This window comes from Myxine glutinosa, chromosome 5, assembly GCF_964187855.1.
Source record: "Myxine glutinosa chromosome 5, kmMyxGlut1.1, whole genome shotgun sequence".
NCBI lineage: Eukaryota > Metazoa > Chordata > Myxini > Myxiniformes > Myxinidae > Myxine > Myxine glutinosa.
The window spans coordinates 32545496-32568465 of NC_136265.1; the positions used below are offsets into that span (position 1 = coordinate 32545496).

Genomic DNA, 22970 nt, shown 5'->3' on the forward strand with positions numbered 1-22970 from the left:
TTCCTAACTCAAAAGGTGCCTGAGTTAATGGTCAGAAGAGAAAGGAAATTTGATTAATTAAATAAGTACTTAATTAATCGCTAATAATTAAATAACTCCTCAATTAATTGATTAATCAAAAAACAAAAAATACAGTTTTTGACAAAGCACTTGCTCACTATTGTGCCGAAATTTCATCTTCCTAGCTCAAAGGATGGCTGAGATATCGCCCGGACAACCAAGAAAATAAGAAAGAAAGAAAGAAAGCAAACAACCAGAGTGAAAACTGAGTACTCCCTTTCAGCGTGCGTCACTGCCGAGCCCCCTTCGGTGCCCAGCAATGACGATTTGCAATGCCTGGAGATGGCATAGGAAAGGTGCGGTGTACAACATTGCAGTGGATGTTAGAGCTTACTTGACCCGTGTTGCCTTTGAAGGAGAATCATTGGTCATTGGTGAAGAGGAGATGAAAGTCCCCTTTTTGAAAATGTTGGCTTCCTTATTTTTCTGTCTGCAACATTGAAAAGGAAGGTGTTTAGTACATTTCAGGTCATGCAGTGAAAAGGGAAGGTGTGATACAGTGACAAGAAAGACATGGTGAAGTGTGCAGACTGTCTTCACGAGCTGTAACTCTCTTACTACACGTTACAATTATGACTACACCTTGAAAATGAAGGTAAGTGAGTATCTCTCCAAAGGGAGGGCACTCTTCATAGGTGTGAATGTTATTCATTGGCCCTGCAGTTGTCAGGCACAAAACGACCAGACTCAGTGTTTTTATGGTTCGAGCTTCTGTTCTGAGTCTCGGAGGTCGACAGTTCAAAACCCGGGCCAAGTTTAGCAAAGACTTCAAAAATGGTGCATGTTGCTCCCTCACTTGTTGCTCAGCATTTATAAAGAACTAGGCCGTGCCCGTACGTGGGTGCCCGTTCCTTGGTGCGGCCCGCGTGCCCGTACTATATATATATCTAAAATTATATCCCCCCCCCCCCCTCTATTTACATGAAATGGTTTGGTCCATTCGCAAAGCCAAAGCGAACGGCTTGCGAGTACGGTGACAATCCCCCCCCTCTATTTACATGAAATAGTTTGATCCAAAGCGAACGGCTTGCGAGTACGGTGACAATCCCCCCCCCCCCTCTATTTACATGAAATGGTTTGGTCCAAAGCGAACGGCTTGCGAGTACGGTGACAATCCCCCCCTCTATTTACATGAAATGGTTTGGTCCAAAGCGAACGGCTTGCGGAGTTTGGTAAAGAAATCGCCATAGCTCGGTAACTACTTAACTACGCCATAGCTAGGACGTGCCCGTACGTGGGTGCCCGTTCCTTGCCAAAAAAAAAAAAAAAAAAAAAAATTTGTGTAGGGGTGTGTGTGTGTGTAAACATCCTAGGGCGTGCCCGTACGTGGGTGCAAAAAAACATGCGTGCAAACAACAACAACAAAAAAAAACTTTGAAACCACGTGGCAGTAACGACCACAGAACCCCCCCCCCCCTCTATTTACATGAATGGTTTGGTCCATTCGCAACGACCACAGAACCCCCCCCCCTCTATTTACATGAAATGGTTTGGTCCAAAGCGAACGGCTTGCGGAGTTTGGTAAAGAAATCGCCATAGCTCGGTAACTACTTGTCCGATTAATATGAAACCTTGAAAAGGCACATCCTCGGGTCCCCAGCAATATACCTGGCAAGTTTAAAGTATATCGGACCCGTGGTTGTCGAGAAACAGCGGTCACAGACAAACACACAAACACACAAACACACAAACACACAGACACACAGACACACAGAGATTACTGGAATGATAGATAGATGCAGCATGGACAAAGAACCATCGGTTGACAAACATTGCACAGGATTGTAAAAACCTCGAAGAAGCAACGCTACAAAACCAAAAGGCAGTTTACTGGTACACCGTGGCCCTTTTCAACTCGTGCCGTGGGTTCCGTACCATTCCAAAGTTATTGCTCGCAGATAGAACAGTCAAACTTAAAGTTGCTTCCGAAGAATGGTATATTACTTCATGATTCGGGGCCCTGTCTGTTCCGCACTAAGTTTCTCGTATTTTATCTCTGAGGTGTGCAGCTCCCTATGGCCTTAGATCATGTACGAAAACTAGAACAATGCGACTATGTCGCCAATATGCCTCCGCATAGTCCCACAGCGGGTAGATGCCATCACTCTGCATATGAATGGGTAGGGGAATAGGCTATTTAGTTTTCCCAATTTCAGCTTTGGTCTCCAGCATTCTCAGGTTTTGACTCCCGCATGACATTCGCGTTCGCATAACGTTCATTGTGACGATGTTGTGACGATGTATGTGTTCACGGTAGTGTTTGACATGACGGTGTGAACGTAATTTCGTAATGTTTTTCGTTTAGTAATCCTTTAATGAACATTTAATGTTTAATGAACGTTTAATGTTCAATGTTCGTTTAATGTTTCATGAACGTTTAATGTTTAATGAACATTTAATGTTGAATGAACGTTTAATGTTTAATGATCGTTTAATGTTTAATGAACGTTTAATGCCCTTCGATGTCCAAGGCCGCATGCGCGCTACACTGGACGGGCCAGCGTGTACCTTGCCCTTCACCGTCAGGCTCGGGTAAACCGCTGAGCCCCATCCGTGATGGGGACTGGGGCTTGAGACAGTGTCCCACGAACGAGGCATTCCCAGTAAGCGCGAGTCATCAGCTCGCGTTGATTAAGTCCCTGCCTTTTGTACACACCGCCCGTCGCTACTATCGATCGGACGGTTTGTTGAGATCCTCGATCTCGGCTCGTGCCCGTGCACCGAAAAGATGAGCGAACTTGACTGTCTAGGGGAAGTAAAAGTCGTAACAAGGTTTCCGTCGGTGAACCTGGGGAAGGATCATTATCGGGACAACATGAGAGTGAGCGAGACGCGAGACGTACGTGGTACGTGATCGTCCATGCACCGTTTAACCATGTACTGTTTAGATTTTGATGATTTGTGTGTGATATGATTCAACGGATGTTTTTATGAATCGTTTAAAACAAAAAAGCCTTCAATTTCTGATATTTTACTTTTTCATTTGGGCTTCCCAATTGAAGCCCCGCCCGTAGGGCGGGTACTGTTGCTAGTCTTATTATAATTCACCAAATGTCCGTCTGTCTGTCCGTTCGAAGGTACCGCAAAAACGGCTGAACCGATCGCAACGATATTTTGGGTGGGTAATCCTCGGACCCCCTGGAGTAAAATAAGCTATATTGTTTCTCTAATTTTTCCAAGTTTTCCAAGTTTTCCAATTTTCCAGTTTTTCCAAACACGATGGAATAATATGTACCGATATGAACAGTGATGTGGCTTTTGTTGAAATTCTACGTACCAGGAGAGAGTAGATCGACTCCTGACGAACTCTTCCTATATAAACATGCGGCTCCGAAGTAACACGGCAGCGTGTGCAAAGCGACTGAGAAACAGGTGTAGCGGCCGCTTCCGTGTTACAGATTCGGCACGCACTCGTCACACATAGACGTGCGACTGAGAAAGACGTGTAGCGGCCGCTTCCATTTTGAAGAATTCAATCTTATTTCAAAATGGGCGCCATGTACTGTTTAGATTTTGATGATTTGCGTGTGATATGATTCAACAGATGTTAATATGAATCGTTTAAAATAAAAAAAGCCTTCAATGTCTGATATTTTGCCTTTTCATTTGGGCTTCCCAATTGAAACCACGCCCATAGGGTGGGTACCGTTGCCAGTTGTTATAATGGCATTTCTGTGTGAGCAACATAGAGTTATATTATAGACTAGAGGGCACACTCGCCACATGGCCCCGTGCCGACAAGGACGACCGGCAGCCATGTTTTTGGGGGGCAACATTTGTTGACAACGTACATTTACATGTGCATGACCTAGTTATGTCGCGAATATTTTCTAGTTGCAAGATGCCGAAAAGTTGTTCCTGCTACGGGTGCACAAATCGCAGCAACCAGAAGAAGGATGTTAGTTTTCACAGGTAAGTACTCTGTGTTTTTCTTTTTTAAAGTAGAAATTTTGGTCGGAATTTGGTCAGATTCATTGAGAGTGGCGGACAGGCATACAACAAGAAGCAAGGCTGTATGGCTCTCTTTTATGTCATGTGTCTTATTGTTGTCGCCATTACAACAAGCATTCTGAGTATTGCGCTGCAAGCTATATCCCCTACCGGCAGTCTGTCGTCCGGAAAACTGTTGGGGAAATTACCAGGGGTTATTTACCCACAGGTTCTGAATCGTTCCCAATCGCTAATTACCTCAGGACGGGCTCACCTGTGATTCGCACTCGGGACTTCGATTTATACACCTTGCACTTTGCAGACAGGTCAGCAGAAGCACGTCAAAATAAGTTGTGGATAAAGAACCGTTCGAGTCGCTAAATATCAGTAATTTATTGTATTTTCCGGTTCACGATCAATGATCGATGTATATATATATACAGTATGTTGCTCGGCTTGGCTCCGCCCCTCTGGAAAGCGCGCGCTGTATCGCGCTGTTGACGTTCGCGAGGTGAGGCTGAGGGCGCGCGGTGCGGCTTGAGGAGAACTCCAGAATAAACAAGAGATATCCATTTTTAAAATATTTTCATTTAATTAACGATACCTGCCAAACCACGTGCCCTATCGCAAATTCTAAAAGGACATTTTAGTAGACCGACATGCTGAACAGATCTGTGAAGTTTCCCCTCGATTAGATCAAAAATGAGGGAGGGCGGTTTTAAATGTTCATGCTTAAAAACGTCATAACTCTGAAACCATGTGACGCATGACGTCATGCTCGCTGACTTTTTTGTTCGTCATGGGTATGCGATTCTGCCTGCAATGTTTGGCCTCGATCTGTTCAGCCATTGAGCCATTGCAGAGAAAAGGGATTTTCGTGTTTTCACAAAAAACAATATGGCGGCCGAACCACGTGACCTGTGACATCATATTTACCATTAAAATATTCTGCGACAAATTCCTGCGGTAAAGGAATTCCTGCGACAGAGTGGTTATCGCTGTGACTGATCCACCTGCGTGTCAGGTTTGGCGTTGGATTCCGAGGAATCATCTTCGTGTCGTTTCGACCCGAGTACGGGCCGTCGGCCATTTTGACTCACGCGCTTCGCGCGTCGAGCAAACTTTCCTTGCTTCGCATCAGCCGTTTTCACCATTCAGACGTCTATCTGGGATGTGTGTGTGTAACGCGGATTTTGAAGGCAAACCCGAGGTTCGCCGATTTGGAGCTGTAAAACAATCATACGAGAAGGTGTGATTTCCCAGTCGCCTTGAGTGCACCTTTTCGCAGCTTCTGGCCGCATGACCATATTGGCCGCTTTGGCCGCATATGCCTTTGTGCAGTTTTGGCGGTGTGACTGGGCCTTTCACCTGAACGGGATTCGGGTTTCGATTCAACATCGTTCTGACGATCGCTGGAGGGGATCAACTCTGAGCTCGAAGACAGGAATATAGAGACATTGGGGAATGTTCTTTTTCACTCACTTGGAGCACAGTGAGTTACTTTATACTAGCTGATGGTACCATCATAAGATATACATTGATTGTACTTTTGATTGCTATTATTGTTGTACTGTTATTCTTGTGTGATTTTTAATACAATATTTGTTTGTTGGTAACAATTGGTGTGGTTTCACCATTGATTTTTGACACAGAATAACAATTTTTTCTGCCGAGACTCCTCTCGGGGCTCGGAGGTACACCGTGACCAGGGGGTCGGGGAAGAGCACTTAACAGAAATTGGGGGCTTGTCCAATTGTCTCGGGGGCTCGAAATTGGGTCTTCATCCGGGATTAAATTCCCTAAGAACATTCATCTGGGATAGAATTCCCTAGCATTCCCAAAATTCCTAAATTTGGAATTTTTCTAACATTCCCAAATTTTTCAAAAATTTGGAAATTTCTGTGTGAAGGTTAACAGGTGTTAACTGATAGTCACCATGGTGTTTGATGCAGAAAAATTTACGGCGTCCCTTAATGAGGCACAGTTCCAAGCATTAAAAAAATAGGAACTCTTCATATTGGCCAGACATTTTAACTTGGAGGTCCGAGTTAATATGAAGAAAGCAGAGATGCAGACATTGGTGGTAGAATCTCTGGTGGGACAGGGAACATGGACAGAGGTAGCCTTGGATTGGTTACCCGAGGAAAAAGAAAATGTGGAGCTCCTGAAAATGGAGATGCAGCTGCACAGCCAGGAAAGGTTAAAAGCAGAGGAAAGGAGAGCTGCAAGAGAACTCGAGGAGAGAAGAGCAGAGGAAAGGAGAGCTGAAGAAGAAAGAAGAGCGGAGGAAAGGAGAGTTGAAAGGGAACTCGTGGACAAAAGAGTAGAACAGGAACGAGAACTCGAGGAGAAACGAGCAGAGGAAAGAAGAGTCGAAAGGGAGTTAAAGGAACGTGACATGTTGTGTCAGAGGGAAATTAAACTCAAGGAACTGGAATTAATGAGAGAACGGGGAGAGGTAGCATCCATGCCGGCTGGTTCGACAACTAGTCAGAACACCTGGGATGTTGGTAAGCATGTGAGGCTGGTTCCACCCTTCAATGAAAAGGAGGTAGCCAAGTTTTTTTTACACTTTGAGAAAGTGGCTCAAATGCTAAAATGGCCTGTGGGGTCCTGGACTATGTTAGTGCAAAGTGTTCTGGTGGGTAAAGCTGAAGATATATTTTCGGCTTTACCGATGGACAAATGGACAGATTATGAGATAGTGAAGAAAACCATTCTCAAAGCCTATGAATTGGTCCCTGAAGCTTACTGGCAAAAATTCCGGAATGCCAGGAAGAGGGAGAGTGAGACCCATGTGGAGTTTGCCAGAATGAAGGAAACCATGTTTGATCGGTGGTGTGATTCGAAGGGGATTGGGAAAGACTTCGAACTGTTGCAACAATTGATCTTGGTGGAGGAATTCAAACAGTGTGTCCACGAGGACATTAAAGTACATCTGGAGGAAAAGAAGGTACCAGAGGTGTATGAGGCAGCAACCGTGGCAGATGACTATGCCTTGACACACAGGATAGGGTTCCACAAACCTAACTTCCCACCTAGAGATAGCCAGGGGAGTTATAGTAGATCAGGGGCGGAAAACAAATATTCGTGGAGGCGGCCTAGAGATGACTATGAGGACAAATCTGAGACCGCGACTTTTAGGGACCGGAAGCCTACAGTTCCAAGACAGACTTATCTTCCGGGGGGGGGGGGGGGGGGGGGCCCGAGACAGACCACGAGTTTTTCCTCCAGGCCTGCTTGCGCTTTTTGCAAGAAACCTGGACATTTTATGTCCCAATGTTATGACCTGAAAAGGAAAAACCAGGAGCGGAGTCAGACTAGTGCAACTCCGAATGCATTGGCAAATGCGAGAAATCGTCCTTGGAGGGCAGTGCCTTGTGAAGGTTCCCATGCCAAAGTTACGGCATCACAGAACGACCTTGTTCAAGCGGGTTACAAACCTTTTATTTCAGAGGGGTTTGTGTCACTGGATGGAAACTTGACTAACCAGAGACATGTGAGGGTATTGAGGGACACAGGAGCACATCAATCTTTGATGCTTGAAGGCATTTTGCCATTGTCAGAGAAGACGGCAACTGGTGTTAGTGTTCTTTTACAGGGGTTTGGTGGCTATGTTAAAGCTCTACTTCATGTCATCCATTTAAAGTCTGATTTGGTGTCAGGACCGGTCACCGTAGGTTTCCAAGCCACTCTTCCTGTAGAGGGAATCTCTTATTATCGGGAATGATTTGGCCGGTGGTCGAGTTTCTGGTAATCCAATGTTAGCTGAAAAGCCCAGTATGGAAAATAACACCGCACAGTTAGAGCAGGAGATTCCGGGTATCTTTCCATCCTGTGCAGTGACTCGTGCTATGGGTAGGAAGCGCTCTGAAGAGAAAGAGAAGGAAGGCGATGTGGATTTGGGTTCCTTAGAGGTATTGGAGGAAAATTCTGAAAGAGGTAATAGGAAAGGGAGTGACATCAAGGAACTTAAGGAAAAGGTGGCACCTGGAACCAAAAAGGAAAGGGAGTGTCCGTCGGAGACACCTGGGAACGAGGCTGAGCAAACAGTGCTGGTCCGAAAGAGACTGGTTGAAGAACAACACGGAGACTCGGAGATCCGGAGTTTAATTGGTGAAGCCGTTACAGAGTAAGAGGCTATGAAGATACCTGTTGGTTCCCTCATGAAAGGGGAAATACTCATGAGAAAATGGAGACCACCGGAGATGCCAGCAAACGATGAGTGGAAAGTTCATTACCAAATTGTGGTGCCACCGCCGTACCGGAAGGATATATTGAGTTTGGCGCATGAGACACCTTTGGCCGGGCACCTTGGAGTGAACAAGACATGTGACAGAATATTGGTACATTTCATCTGGCCAGGATTGCGACGTGATGTGGCGGAGTTCTGCAAATCTTGCCATTCTTGCCAGCTGGTGGGGAAACCTAATCAGAAAGTCCCATCCGCACCTTTAAAACCCATTCCAGCTTTTGAAGAGCCATTCAGCCGTGTCATTATTGACTGTGTAGGCCCTTTACCTAAAACTAAGGCTGGACATCAGTATTTGTTGACCATCATGTGCGCTTCCACAAGGTTCCCAGAGGCAGTGCCTCTTAGAAAAATTACTGCGGCAGTTATTGCGAAGGCCTTGATTAAATTTTTCACTTTAGTTGGCCTACCTAAGGTCATCCAGTCTGATCAGGGTTCCAATTTCATGTCAACGCTTTTTCAGCAAGTGGTACACCTGTTGGGAGTGGAGCAAGTAAGATCAAGTACTTACCATCCCGAGAGCCAAGGGGCCTTGGAAAGGTTTCACCAGACATTGAAGAATATGATCAGAACGTATTGTTTTGAATGTGACAACGATTGGGATGAAGGAATACCGTTATTGTTGTTTGCTACGAGGGAATCTGTTCAGGAGTCATTGGGGTTCAGTCCTTTTGAACTTGTGTTTGGACATGCAGTGCGAGGACCGTTGAAATTGGTGAAAGAACAGTGGCTACAGGAGGAGTCACAGTCAACAGTGGTGGAGTATGTGGCTACGTTTAGGCACAGATTGGCAAAGGCTTGTGAAGTTGCGAGAAGAAACTTGAAAGTGATACAGGATAAAATGAAAGTGAGACATGACAAGAAATCTCAGATAAGAAATTTCAGTCCTGAGGACCGAGTGTTAGTGTTGCTTCCTGTTCCAGGTCAGCCACTACAGGCTAGATATTTTGGTGCCTATGCAATCGAAAGGAGGGTTAATGAAACAGATTACGTGGTGACAACTCCCGACCGACGGAAAAAGCGGCAGCTGTGTCATGTTAACCGACTGAAGAAGTATCATGAGAGGAAGCCTGTGGAAGAAATGGTTCCGGTCTCACCTGTCGTGCCTGTAGTCGGGGTGCATGAGAATCCGGAGGTTGAGGCCGGTGTGAAGTTTGATAACTTTGATGACCAGGCTTGTCCCAGATTGACGAACACAGAAGTGTTGAGTCATTTAGATGAGAAATTAGGTCATTTGACAAGGGAACAACAGGGACAACTATCCAGCCTAATTTTTGAGTTTGCACATTTGTTCACAGATGTACCTGGTCGTACTGACCTGGTATATCATGATATTGAGGTGGGGGAAGCCACTCCTGTGAAACAACACCCCTACCGGATGAACCCTGTGAAGATGGAGTATCTTCGGAAGGAAGTTCAGTATATGTTGGAGAATGACATCATCGAACCAAGCAGCAGCGAATGGAGCTCACCATGTGTGTTGGTTCCAAAACCCGATGGCAGTTTTCGCTGTTGTACGGATTTAAAACTGGTTAATGCAGTGACCAAGACCGACTCATATCCCCTCCCGAGGATTGATGACTGTATTGATAGAATAGGCCCAGCTAAATTTGTAACTAAGTTTGACTTGCTGAAAGGGTATTGGCAAATTCCTCTTACGGATAGAGCCAAGGAAATCTCGGCTTTAGTCACACCAAATGGGTTGTATCAGTGCAAGGTTCTTCCCTTTGGATTGAAAAACGGGCCTGCTACATTTTAACGGCTGAATAATAAGCTTATTGCAGACCTTGAGGGGGTGGAGGCTTATCTGGATGATGTCATCATCCACACCATGACCATGGAAGATCATATTAAACAAATCCATGCATTTTTCAAGAAACTGATTGAGGCAGGGTTGACCATCAACTTATCTAAGAGTGAGTTTGTAAAGGCACAGGTGGTGTTCCTAGGCCATGTAGTAGGTCAGGGTCAGGTGCAACCGGTGACAGCCAAGATAGAAGCCATTGATCGCTTCCAAGTTCCAAAAGGGGAGAAGGAGCTTATGAGATTCTTGGGTATGGCTGGTTGGTACCGGCGGTTCTGCAGGAATTCTTCTGATGTGGTAGCCCCTTTAACGAATTTGCTGAGGAAAGAGACCAAATTTGTTTGGGATGACAAATGTCAGGCTGCCTTTGCCCACGTCAAAGCAATATTAATGAGCTCTCCTGTCTTAGCCGCCCCGGATTTTCAAGCACCTTTCAAGTTGGCCATTGATGCAAGTGATGTGGGGGTTGGGGCAGTTTTATTACAGGAAGATTTGGATGGAGTGGATCACCCGGTGTGCTACTATTCCAAAAAGTTCAACAAACACCAGGCAAATTATGCCACCGTGGAAAAAGAGACCCTTGCTCTCCTGCTAGCGCTTCAGCATTATGAGGTGTATCTAGGAACTACGACCTTTCCTATAAAAGTCTTCACTGATCACAACCCCTTAACCTTCATTCAAAAAAATAAAAATAAAAATCAGAGGTTGATGAGATGGAGTTTGGCTTTGCAGGAGTTCAACTTGGAAATTGAGCATGTAAAGGGCAGGGACAATGTCGTTGCGGATGCTTTGTCCAGAGTGAACTAACTTTGGAAATATCTGTAGGTTGTTTGAAGTTTTGTTGCTTTCTTTTTGGGAAATATTGAGTATCGTTGCTCACGGGAATTGATGATTTGGGGTGTGAGTTTACTTTTGTTTGTTGGGAGAGTTTTGCCCACAAAGAAAGTTTTCACTATGTTCAAACTTTCTTTCTTGAGGGGGGGAAGTGTTACGGATTCGTCACTTCCGTTGTGGTGGTTTGCATCCACTGTAAATATTTCTGATTCCATGTATTATTATTGTTGTCATGTAAAGGGAATAGATATTTCTATTTTCAAAAGTTAAAAGTTGATGTTAAAATAAACAGGAAACCGGATCGGGAACCGGAAGACGAAGAAGAAGAGAGAGAAAGAGGGTTAGGGTTGAATGGAGCGAGTGAAGTCGGACAAGAAGCGAGTCGATTCAAGGTCCGGGGCGAACGTTGTCGAACGAAAGTCGCGAGTGAACTTTCGGGGTTCCTGGGAAAGGAATTCCTGCGACAGAGTGGTTATCGCTGTGACTGATCCACCTGCGTGTCAGGTTTGGCGTTGGATTCCGAGGAATCATCGTCGTGTCGTTTCGACCCGACTATGGGCCGTCGGCCATTTTGACTCGCGCGCTTCGCGCGTCGAGCAAACTTTCCTTGCTTCGCGTCAGCCGTTTTCACCATTCAGACGTCTATCTGGGATGTGTGTGTGTAACGCGGATTTTGAAGGCAAACCCGAGGTTCTCCTATTTGGAGCTGTAAAACAATCATACCAGAGGGTGTGATTTCCCAGTCGCCTTGAGTGCGCCTTTTCGCAGCTTCTGGCCGCGTGACCATTTTCGCTGCTTTGGCTGCGTACGCCTTTGTGCAGTTTTGGCGGCGTGACTGGGCCTGTCACCTGAATGGGATTCGGGTTTTGATTCAACATCGTTCTGACGATCGCTGGAGGGGATCAACTCTGAGCTCGAAGACGGGAATATAGAGACATTGGGGAATGTTCTTTTTCACTCACTTGGAGCACAGTGAGTTACTTTATACTAGCTGATGGTACCATCATAAGATATACATTGATTGTACTTTTGATTGCTATTATTGTTGTACTGTTATTTTGTGTGATTTTTAATACAATATTTGTTTGTTGGGAACAATTGGTGTGGTTTCACCATTAATTTTTGACACCGAATAACAAATTTTTCTGCCGTGACTCATCTCGGGGCTCGGAGGTACACCGTGACCAGGGGGTCGGGGAAGCGCACGTAAAACAATCACTATATTGTTCGTTTAGATTCAAGAAAAAAGAAACAAATAATAAAAATCAACTTTAAATGGCCACTCCTTCTAAGACACCATAGCGTTAGTGTGCGCATCCGTGTACTTGTTGCCCCCCAGAAACATGGCGGCTGGGTCTCCATGGTGGCACGGCCGGATTCTGTACGCGGCATAGCGAGTGCAGCCTCTAGTCTATAATATAACTCCATGGGGAGCAACAGCTTCTACAGGAAGTAAAAATATTATACACCACAAACACGTATGCTTAGCTTTTTAAACAGTTGCTCATGCTCTTTATAACACAAAATGAAGAAATTTGGAGGAATCTCGACATCCGTGAAGTGCGGTTTACTTGCAGAACTGAGCGAAGATCTACTGCACTCTATATATATACCCCACAAATGTTGGGTTAATAACATGGCCCTTTCTGCAGCTGCTGTGGCATTTTTCGTGGTGAACTTTTGAAACTCGCTCCTGCTGTTTCACACGAAATTGAAAGGGAGAAGCTCTGGTTGTGTTCCTTTACCAAGCAGTTAGCTAGCGCTTGCCAAGCCAGCCGTTCCTTAAGGGTTTTGAATGGAGTGCTTGCTCGAATGCTTAAACCACTTGGCGATCTCTTCAAAATAAACTTGGTAAATGAACACACCCAATGTTCTTGAGACCCGACCATAGATCGACTGTAATCTATATACCCCAAAGAGGAATAACCCTTCCTGCCCCTACCAGAGTCTGTGGGTGTACTAGTTCCATGAAATGCTTCAATCATTAAACTTAAATTTCATTCCGCATGTCTGGTATCTCCTCCCAGCTCCTTCCCAAACAGGTATCGAGACTTTTCAGTCAATTATAACATCAACAAAAGTGTAAAACATTGCAGTGGATGTTAGAGCTTACTTGACCCATGTTGCCTTTGAAGGAGAATCATTGGTCATTGGTGAAGAGGAGATGAAAGTCCTCTTTTTGAAAATGTTGGTTTCCTTATTTTTCAGTCTGCAACATTGAAAAGGAAGGTGTTTAGTACATTTCAGGTCATGCAGTGAAAAGGAAAGGTGTGATACAGTGACAAGAAAGACATGGTGAAGTGTGCAGACTGTCTTCACGAGCTGTGACTCTCTTACTGCATACACACGTTACAATTATGACTACACCTCGAAAATGAAGGCAAGTGAGTATCTCTCCAAAGGGAGGGCACTCTTCATAGGCGTGAATGTTATTCATTGGCCCTGCAGTTGTCAGGCACAAAACGACCAGACTCAGTGTTTTTATGGTTCGAGCTTCTGTTCTGAGTCTCAGAGGTCGACAGTTCAAAACCCGGGCCAAGTTTAGCAAAGACTTCAAAAATGGTGCATGTTGCTCCCTCACTTGTTGCTCAGCATTTATAAAGAATGCAGCATGGACAAAGAACCATCGGTTGACAAACATTGCACAGGATTGTAAAAACCTCGAAGAAGCAACGCTACAAAACCAAAAGGCAGTTTACTGGTACACCGTGGCCCTTTTCAAATCGTGCCGTGGGTTCCGTACCATTCCAAAGTTATTGCTCGCAGATAGAACAGTCAAACTTAAAGTTGCTTCCAAAGAATGGTATATTACTTAATGATTCGGGGCCCTGTCTGTTCCGCACTAAGTTTCTCGTATTTTATCTCTGAGGTGTGCAGCTCCCTATGGCCTTAGATCATGTACGAAAACTAGAACAATGCGACTGTGTCGCCAATATACCTCCGCATAGTCCCACAGCGGGTAGATGCCATCACTCTGCATATGTATGGGTAGGGGATCACGTTTGTGAAGTTTCGTGTTGATCGGATAGGGTTCGTTTTTCTATCTAATATGGCTGCCAAACCACGTGACCTATGACATCATCATTTTCAAACTATATGCAACAGTGCTGTTAGATGATATTTGTAAAATTTCACATGATAGGGTGAGCGGTTTCAGAGATACAATTATTTCATATTTTCCTTCAATCCAATATGGCTGCCAAACCTTGTGACCTATGATGTCATAAATTTAATATTTAAATACAAATTGGTCATAGATCATGTGCATGCAATTTCAGATACTTAGGATAAGAAATTATATTGAAACATTTTTGGCTGGTATCCCACTTCACCGATGATGTCATCATTATCATGCTTTTGTTGTTCATTGGGAATACTTGACAATGTGCCAAGTTTCAAATTTTTCCATTCAGCGGTTTCCAAGAAATACATTTTTAATTATTTGCTTTTAATCCAAGATGGCTGCCATTCCACGTGACCAATGACGTCACAATTATCATAAAAACATTCTGCATGGCTGTCACTCCTACCCTGAAAGGTTCTACTCAATCGGACTTATGGTTGCTGAGAAAAACAAGGTTTAGCCTGTACGGACGGACGGAAGGACGGACGGACGGACAGACAACCCGAAAACATAATTCCTCCAGCGACTTCGTCGGTAGAGGCATAAAAAAAAAGTTACACTCATTACCACCTGATATTGCAACGCTCAATTTATGCATATCTATATATATAAAACAGTTTGTGTGTGTGTGTGTGTGTGTGTGTGTGTGTGTGTGTGTGTGTGTGTGTGTGTGTGTGTGTGTGTGTGTGTGTGTAATGTTACCGATAGACTCCGAAACGGAGAGGCTCATGTGCTTGATATTTGGCACAGACATGGCCATTGAGCCTGGGACGAACATGGCCGAGACCATATTTGACGAGATCCATATTTTTTTATTCATATTTACCTCAGCGCATTTCAGCGAAGTACCCGCTAATCTCAGCCAGTGCCAGAACAGCTCGCTGATTCGCTCAGAGCGATCACGTGATGTTCCATCCCGTCACACGTCACACGTTTACACGTAATTCAGGGCGAAAAGCGATTGCGTTTTTTCACCTTTATGCGATCGTGTTTTGTGTCGATTTTGTGCGATATGAATTAAATTTTAATTCATATTTCGTGTTTATGAATTCGAATACGAAGGATTTCCCCTTTCCCCTTTCTATTTTTTTTTTTTTTTTTTTTTTCTATACTGAATCGAGGCTCGTGAAAGAGCTGACAACCGCGAGGGGAAGACAGTACAGGGGGACCACGAGGGAAAGACAAAGACAGCACATGGGGACCGCGAGGGAAAGACAGTACAGGGGGACCACAAGGGAAAGACAGTACAGGGGGACCACAAGGGAAAGCCAAAGACAGCACATGGGGACCGCGAGGGAGACAGCACATGGGGACCGCGAGGGAAAGACAGCACATGGGGACCGTGAGGGAAAGACAGTACAGGGGGACCACGAGGGAAAGACAAAGACAGCACATGGGGACCGCGAGGGAAAGACAGTACAGGGGGACCACGAGGGAAAGATAAAGACAGCACATGGGGACCGCGAGGGAAAGACAAAGACAGCACATGGGGACCGCGAGGGAAAGACAAAGACAGCACATGGGGACCATGAGGGAAAGACAAAGACAGCACATGGGGACCGCGAGGGAAAGACAAAGACAGCACATGGGGACCGCGAGGGAAGGACAAAAACAGCACATGGGGACCGCGAGGGAAGGACAAAGACAGCACATGGGGACCACGAGGGAAAGACAAAGACAGCACATGGGGGCCGCGAGGGAAAGACAAAGACAGCACATGGGGACCACGAGGGAAAGACAAAGACAGCACATGGGGACCGCGAGGGAAAGACAAAGACAGCACATGGGGACCGCGAGGGAATGACCAATTTCGAATACGAATCGAATACGAGCTTGAGTCGAGAGGACGAATGTACGGGTTGGGAATGTACGGGTGTCCCTTCCCCCGCCCGGCAATGCCGGTACTGGAGGGCGTGGGTCACAGGATCGGTGAGTCTCCAAAATCCGCTTCGTGCTCTTGCGAAGATGCAGGACGATGTCGCGATTGTTGTGCTGCTCTCCGACCATGAGAACTGCAACGTCATTGTTGACTGGCCCTCCCCTTCCCTCCCCTTCCCTCCCCCTCCCCCATCCATCCTCCTCCTCCCTCCCCCCTCTCCCTTCTCCCCTCCCCCTCCATTTTCCCCCTCCCCCCTCCCCCTCCGCCCTCCCCCTCCATTTTCCCCCTCCGCCCTCCCCCTCCATTTTCCCCCTCCCCCCTCCCCCTCCGCCCTCCCCCTCCCCCTCCCACCTCCCCCTCCCCTCCTCCCCCTCCCCCCTCGCCCCTCTCCCCTCCCCCTCCCCATCCCCCCTCCCACCCCTCCCACCCCTCACCCTCCCATCCCTCACAATGGCAATGCTGGGTACTTCTGCTAGTCAAATGATAAAGCAAAGCACAACTTATCGAACCAAAATATCTATTTCACACCAACTCACCGAGGTATGAAGTAGGTCTCCCATTCTGCAGGTTGACTGGGCTTCCGACGATCGGCCAACGTCAAAGGTCGGGGCCGCAGGCGCACGGCAGGTCGAAAAGTAAGTCTGTGTTTACTCGGTTTTAAAAGGGCAAAATCAGGGCGCATCATCTAGGCGGTGGGAGGAGTGCGAGAGAAAATGGAGGCTTAAAGAGTGTGAAGACAGACACAAAGTATCAAAAGATTGACGTCTGAGTGGAGAAAAAGGTACAATTAAAAAACAATCCTACCTGGCGAGTCTTTGAGGATTTTGGGTGTAAGATTTTAAATAAAGTTGGGCCTCCATAAGGGGCGTTCATAAGAGTCCAAATCACCTTTTCTTTATCTGTTTGACCTGTTGGGGATTTTAGAAAATCGTTATTTAAAAAATAAAAGGTTTTTCAAATTGAATTTCTTCATACGCACTTTATACGTCATTCAAGCAGTAATGGAGTCACATGACTGCAATATTCAAACAGTAAGGGAGTGAGGGGGTGTACAGGAAACAGTCATAATCCCAGGAATAGGCCAACTCGGTGGTCGAAACGTGGGAATTGCCTGATGCACAGTTACAAGGGATGGTGGTCACCCTTCAAGGATACACAAATAAAGGGTCATTCAAAAATTCCGGAGTGAGATTGGATTCCTATAAGAAACAACATTTATATTCTCTTGTGTAAGTATCGAAATATAATGAGTGGGAAAAGAAAGATTTCCCTCTCAACAATTATATTATATATACAGTCACGTGAAAAAGTAAGTACCGCTCATGTAAAGTTTTGACTTTTTCAACATATTTCACCATACAGCTATTTGATCTTCATTTCAACAATATTGATAGATAAAGTTGATATAATCTATCTATAATTCCAGTAATCTCTGTCTGTCTGTACGTTTGTCTGTGACCGCTGTTTCTCGACAACCACGGGTCCGATATACTTTTAACTTGCCAGGTATATTGCTGGGGACCCGAGGATGTGCCTTTTCAAGGTTTCATATTAATCGGACAATTACTTACCGAGCTATGTCCAAAAAACGATTCAACCAATCAGAGAGCAGCGAACGATCGCGTGTGCCGAACGTGGCGGACACACTCTGCCTCGGATGGCACATTTGACAGCGTATTCATTTATTTCACGTTTGCAAACTATGTTGGCGTTAAACTATGTTTTACAACTAATAAAAACTAATTTGCGATTCATTCGCTTTCCTGCGCGTTTGTGCACGCGATGGCGATTTCTTTACCAAACTCCGGAAGCCGTTCGCTTTGGACCAAACCATTGCATGTAAATAGAGGGGGGGGATTGTCACCACTCGCAAGCCGTTCGCTTTGGACCAAACCATTTCATGTAAATAGAGGGGGGGGATATAATTTTAGATAGATATATAGTACGGGCATATATATAGTACGGGCATGCCCTAGTATAACAAATATCATGAAACATTTACATTTTGTAGTCCATTGTATAATTTAAATAAACATAAATGCAAATTTCGCATGTGGAAAAAGTAAGTACACCCTTGGCTCTAATAGGTGGTGTTGCCCCCTTTGGCAGAAACAACCTCAAGTAGGCATTTCTTATCACTGTCTACCAGTCTCTGACATCGACTGGGAGAAATTTTTGCCCACTCCTCCATGCAGAATTCTTTCAGCTGTGCAATGTTTGAGGGGTTTCTTGCATGCACAGCTCGTTTCAAATCCTCCCACATCTCGATGGGATTTAGATCCGGGCTTTGACTTGGCCATTTCAGAACCCTCCATTTCTTTCTTTTCAGCCATTCCTTGGTGGATTTACTGGTATGTTTAGGGTCATTGTCATGTTGCAAGGTCCACCTTCGGTTGAGCTTCAACTTTCCGACGGATGGCCTCACATTATCCTGAAGCAGCCTCTGGTACAATGAAGAATTCATAGTGGATTATATGATGGTGAGCTGCCCAGGCCCTGATGCAGCAAAGCTGCCCCAAACCATAATATTTCCACCACCATGCTTTACAGTTGGTATCAGGTTCTTGTGGTCAAATGCTGTCTTTGGTTTTCACCAAACATGTCTTCTGGTACTGTGGCCAAATAGTTCTACCTTTGACTCATCGGTCCAGAGCACATTGTTCCAGAAGTGCTGGTCTGTGCTGAGGTGTTCATTGGCAAACTTTAGTCTTGCCCTGATGTTCTTTCTGGACAGCAAAGGTTTCCTCCTGGCACACCTCCCATGTGGATCAAATTTGTGCAGCCTCTTTCTAATGGTAGACTCGTGCACTTTGACATCAACAGTGGCAAGAGCTACCTGTAGGTGCCGTGATGACATTCTGGGGTTCTTCGAGACTTCTTTCAGCATCTTGCGGTCTGCTCTCGGGCTGAACTTGCTGGGGTGGCCTGGCCTGAACAAGTTGGCAGTTGTTTGGAATCTTCTCCACTTGGAGATGATCTTCCGGACAGTCGAATGATTGATTTCAAATTGTTTGGAGATCCTTTTAAATCCCTTCCCAGACTCGTAGGCATCTATAACCTTCTTTCTGAAGGCCTCAGAGAGCTCTTTTGATCTAGGCATGGTGACGCCGCACACTTCAAAAACAAAGAGCAAACCAAACGAAATGTCTGAGGTTTAAATAAGACAGGTTCCTCCAAGATCCTCTCTAACGATGTTCTAATCATTTGCACCTGAGCTGGTGCACCTGATTCTAATTTTAGGTATTTGAAGTAGTGATAAATGTAGGGGTGTACTTTCTTTTTCCACATGCGAAATTTGCATTTATGTTTATTTAAATTATACGATGGACTACAAAATGTAAATGTTTCATGATATTTGTTATATTATATCACCTTTATCTATCAATATTGTTGAAATGAAGATCAAATAGCTGTATGTTGAAATATGTTGAAAAAGTCAAAACTTTACATGGGGTGCACTTACTTTTTCACGTGACTGTATATATATAGTGCATTCAGAAAGTATTCAGACCCCTTCACCTTTTTCACATTTTGTCATGTTGCAGCCTTCTGCTGAAATCGTTTAAATTCATTTTTTCCCTCATCAATCTACACTCAATACCCCATAATGACAAAGAGAAAACAGGGTTTTAGAAAGTTTTGCAAATTTAAAAAGAAAAAACTGAAATATCACATTTACATAAGTATTCATACCCTTTGCTATGACACTTGGAATTTTATACAACTAGGGCATGCCCGTACTATATATATATCTAAAATTATATCCCCCCCCCTCTATTTACATGAAATGGTTTGGTCCAAAGCGAACGGCTTGCGAGTACGGTGACAATCCCCCCCCTCTATTTACATGAAATGGTTTGGTCCATTCGCAAAGCCAAAGCGAACGGCAGTTACGAATCGCAGTTACGATGAATCGCAAAGTAGTTTTAATTAGTTTTAAAACATAGTTTAACGCCAACATAGTTTGCCAACGTGAAATAAATGAATACGCTCTCAAATGTGCCGTCCGAGGCAGAGTCTGTTCGCCACGTTCGGCACACGTGATAGCTCGCTGCTCTCTGATTGGTTGAATCGTTTTTGGACATAGCTCGGTAACTACTTGTCCGATTAATTTCAAACCTTGAAAAGGCACATCCTCGGGTCCCCAGCAATATACCTGGCAAGTTTAAAGTATATCGGACCGGTAGTTGTCGAGAAACAGCGGTCACAGACATACAAACATACAAACATACAAACAAACATACACACAGAGATTAGTGGAATTATAGATAGATACAATACAATTTTACATAATCAACTTGGCAGTTGACAAGTAATGCGTCTATTTAAAACTGTCTTGCATCGATTAGCCAAACTTGTTATAACGCGATTTGAACTTGTCATTTTCAATGAACATGTACTCGGTCATGTGTGACAGCAATGATGCATGAAAGGCATCAATGGAAAGCTGAGGATCTCCTCATAATTGTTAAACCACATGTAAATTGTCAAACGAAATAACCTTTGCATATTAACCCCTTGAATTCGGATTACCTTTTTTTTGATACGCACTGTATATATTGTTGCGGTTGTGCCATAAAGGCAAACCCCCTATAGTTTGTTGCATGACAACATGTAGCCTGTAGTCGTTAGTGATGTCTTATTGAATGTAAAGATTAACCCTTTCCTATTGTGTAGTAATCAAAACCAAATATGCGTTGAAGTTAGACAGGATTTCAAACCTCCGTGTGGTTAAGGGAAGCCATTACTATGAGCAGGAAGGCGTGGCCAAACGTACGGCCCAGGTGACCAATGGCGAGCCAGGAACCCGTCACCATGATGCGACAAGACTCAGCCAATGGGAGGCTGTGGAACATTTTTGCATACGTGGGCGGATCTGGTAAAAGCCCACGCGGATCGCAATTTCACTCTTTGCCTTGGATTTCGCAGCGCAGAGGACACACCTGAGCTCTTGCCCTTTTCGCCACGCCCACGACGAGACCTCGCTTGCTTTTTCGTAGCTCCCACGACACGTGTTTGGCCTTTGTGTTCTTCGTCAACACCCATCGCTTCTGTGCCGATCTCTTGCGCCATCCGGCTGACCTGCAAGCGTTGGCTTCTCCCACGACTCACCTGAGCCGAAGTTTGTCTGCCTGCGTGGCAGCTTGTCCCACCTGTGCTAAGTTCGTCCGTGCCAACTTCGAGGCGGCGGTTCGTCCTTCGGACCTGACCTCGTCCAGGCTGCACGTGAGGACCGAACTGCGCACACCAGATCAAGTGGCCAATTGCGAGCAATCCCAGCACGTACATCGGTGCGCCCTTAACCAGAGTGTTATTCCCTGAGTGTGTGTGTGTGTGTCAGAGTGTGAAGGCGCCAGTGGGGTATATTATGATAGGGAAGAATTGGTAAGCTGAATCTTCATCTCTGTTTCTCTGTGCCTTCAAATTAAAAGGCTGTACATTTGATTCCTTTCCAACCTGTTCGGCACGTCCTTTCTCCATTGGCCGAGCATCATCCGAGACCTAATTTGGCTCGAATCGGGTTCATAAATCACGTCAGGTAATGCCGCTTTCCACACCTCGCAAATCCGCTTGGCACGCAATTGAATAAGGTGTGTGGAAGCGACGGTTCGGTCCCCGGTTTCTTCGGGCACGTGTCTTGAAGGTATTTGGAATATTGACCAGTAAACTCTTCGATGCGTGCCTGGGAGATTGGCGATCGGAATTTCTAAGCAATCCGCCAACCACGAACTTCGTCGTGGACGGCAGCCTCAGTGGACCCGGAGTTTGAGGGGGAACAGGGCACAAACCCCCCTTAGTACATCGACGAACCCGGGATCCGTAACAATATATATATATGTGTGTGTGTGTATGTATATATATATATATATATATATATATATATATATATATATATATATATATATATATATATATATATATATATATATACATATATATACATATATGTATGTGTGTCACGCTACCAGATTCTTGTACCAGATGCGCTAAACATCTACTGCGTATAAACGCCGTCGAAAGGCGGCGCCACGTGTTTCACCGTTTTCGCTTCCGGATTGATCGTTTATCAGCAATAAACCGCCGGAAATATACCTTTATTGGACACAGTTTCATCTTATATTTCACCCACCGACGGAAAAATATACGATCTTTCGTTCTATGACAGTGGCATTACCTGTTATGACCGTTGAAGCCTGAATTTTGCTTCGGACTCGACGGTCATTTTATTCATATACTAGACAAAGAATATCGTTTACTGAACAATGCTGTACTTGTATGTACTTTGTGAATTAGGCTCACAAGACAATGACTTGACCTTTGAATCACACTTCTGGCGGCCAACTTAATATCCCGTGGGGTTTTCAAGTGTAAGTAGTATGATGCCACATGCATTTATTGTCCTTCATGGATAAGTCAAGCCTTGTGTACATACTTCTTGTAAATGGTGCTTCACCAAACATGTGTGTGAAAATTCTATACATGTAGGCCTACTCGTCATTTCGCCTTGATATTTTGGCATGACAGCTTGGGCTAGCGTACAGATGGGGGGGGGGGGGGGGCAAGGATTTACAGTATTTGTGCACAGTTGCAATGCAGATTATGCTTGACGATTCACTGCAGATGATGCTTGAAGATTCAATGCTGATTATGCTGCACATCTATATTATAATAGCCGTAGATGATTCTGTCTGTCTGTCTGTCTGTTGGGTGTCTGTCCGGGGTGTGGCTTACTCGGTTTGCAGAGTAGCTCCACCCATAGCTCCACCCATTCTGGGAGTGGCTTCATATAATTATAAACAAATATCCACCATTTTATTAACTCGCATAGCTTTGAGGCCTGTTTTGTAGGCCCGTGGTGTCTTGCTCTCTCTCCCAGTTTTATTTCAAATCAAATTCGATATATCATTTCATTTTTCACAGTCGCTAACATAGTTTTAGACTCGGTTGAAAAAAACCGGGAAGAAAATCCAATGAAAGTTGCCGTTTATAGAACGAAATGAATTCTCAAACGCCTGTAACTTCAAGGCCATTGAGTCTCTCTCACGCCTTTATCTCCAATCTAACTCACCATATGATTTCATTTTTA

General features: G+C 44.9%; 1 protein-coding gene across 1 annotated transcript in view; it reads right to left on the minus strand.

Moving 5' to 3' along the window:
* Positions 1-390: 390 nt before the first annotated feature.
* The window catches only part of LOC144892094 (uncharacterized), a 77700-nt gene continuing 55120 nt past the window's right edge, over positions 391-22970 (minus strand). Inside the window, exons 8-11 of the mRNA XM_078777271.1 lie at positions 16688-16791; positions 16420-16568; positions 12994-13089; positions 391-490 (exon numbers count right to left, since the gene is read on the minus strand). Coding sequence (XP_078633397.1) covers positions 391-490; positions 12994-13089; positions 16420-16568; positions 16688-16791 — 449 coding nt within the window. The remainder of the gene's footprint in view (positions 491-12993; positions 13090-16419; positions 16569-16687; positions 16792-22970) is intronic.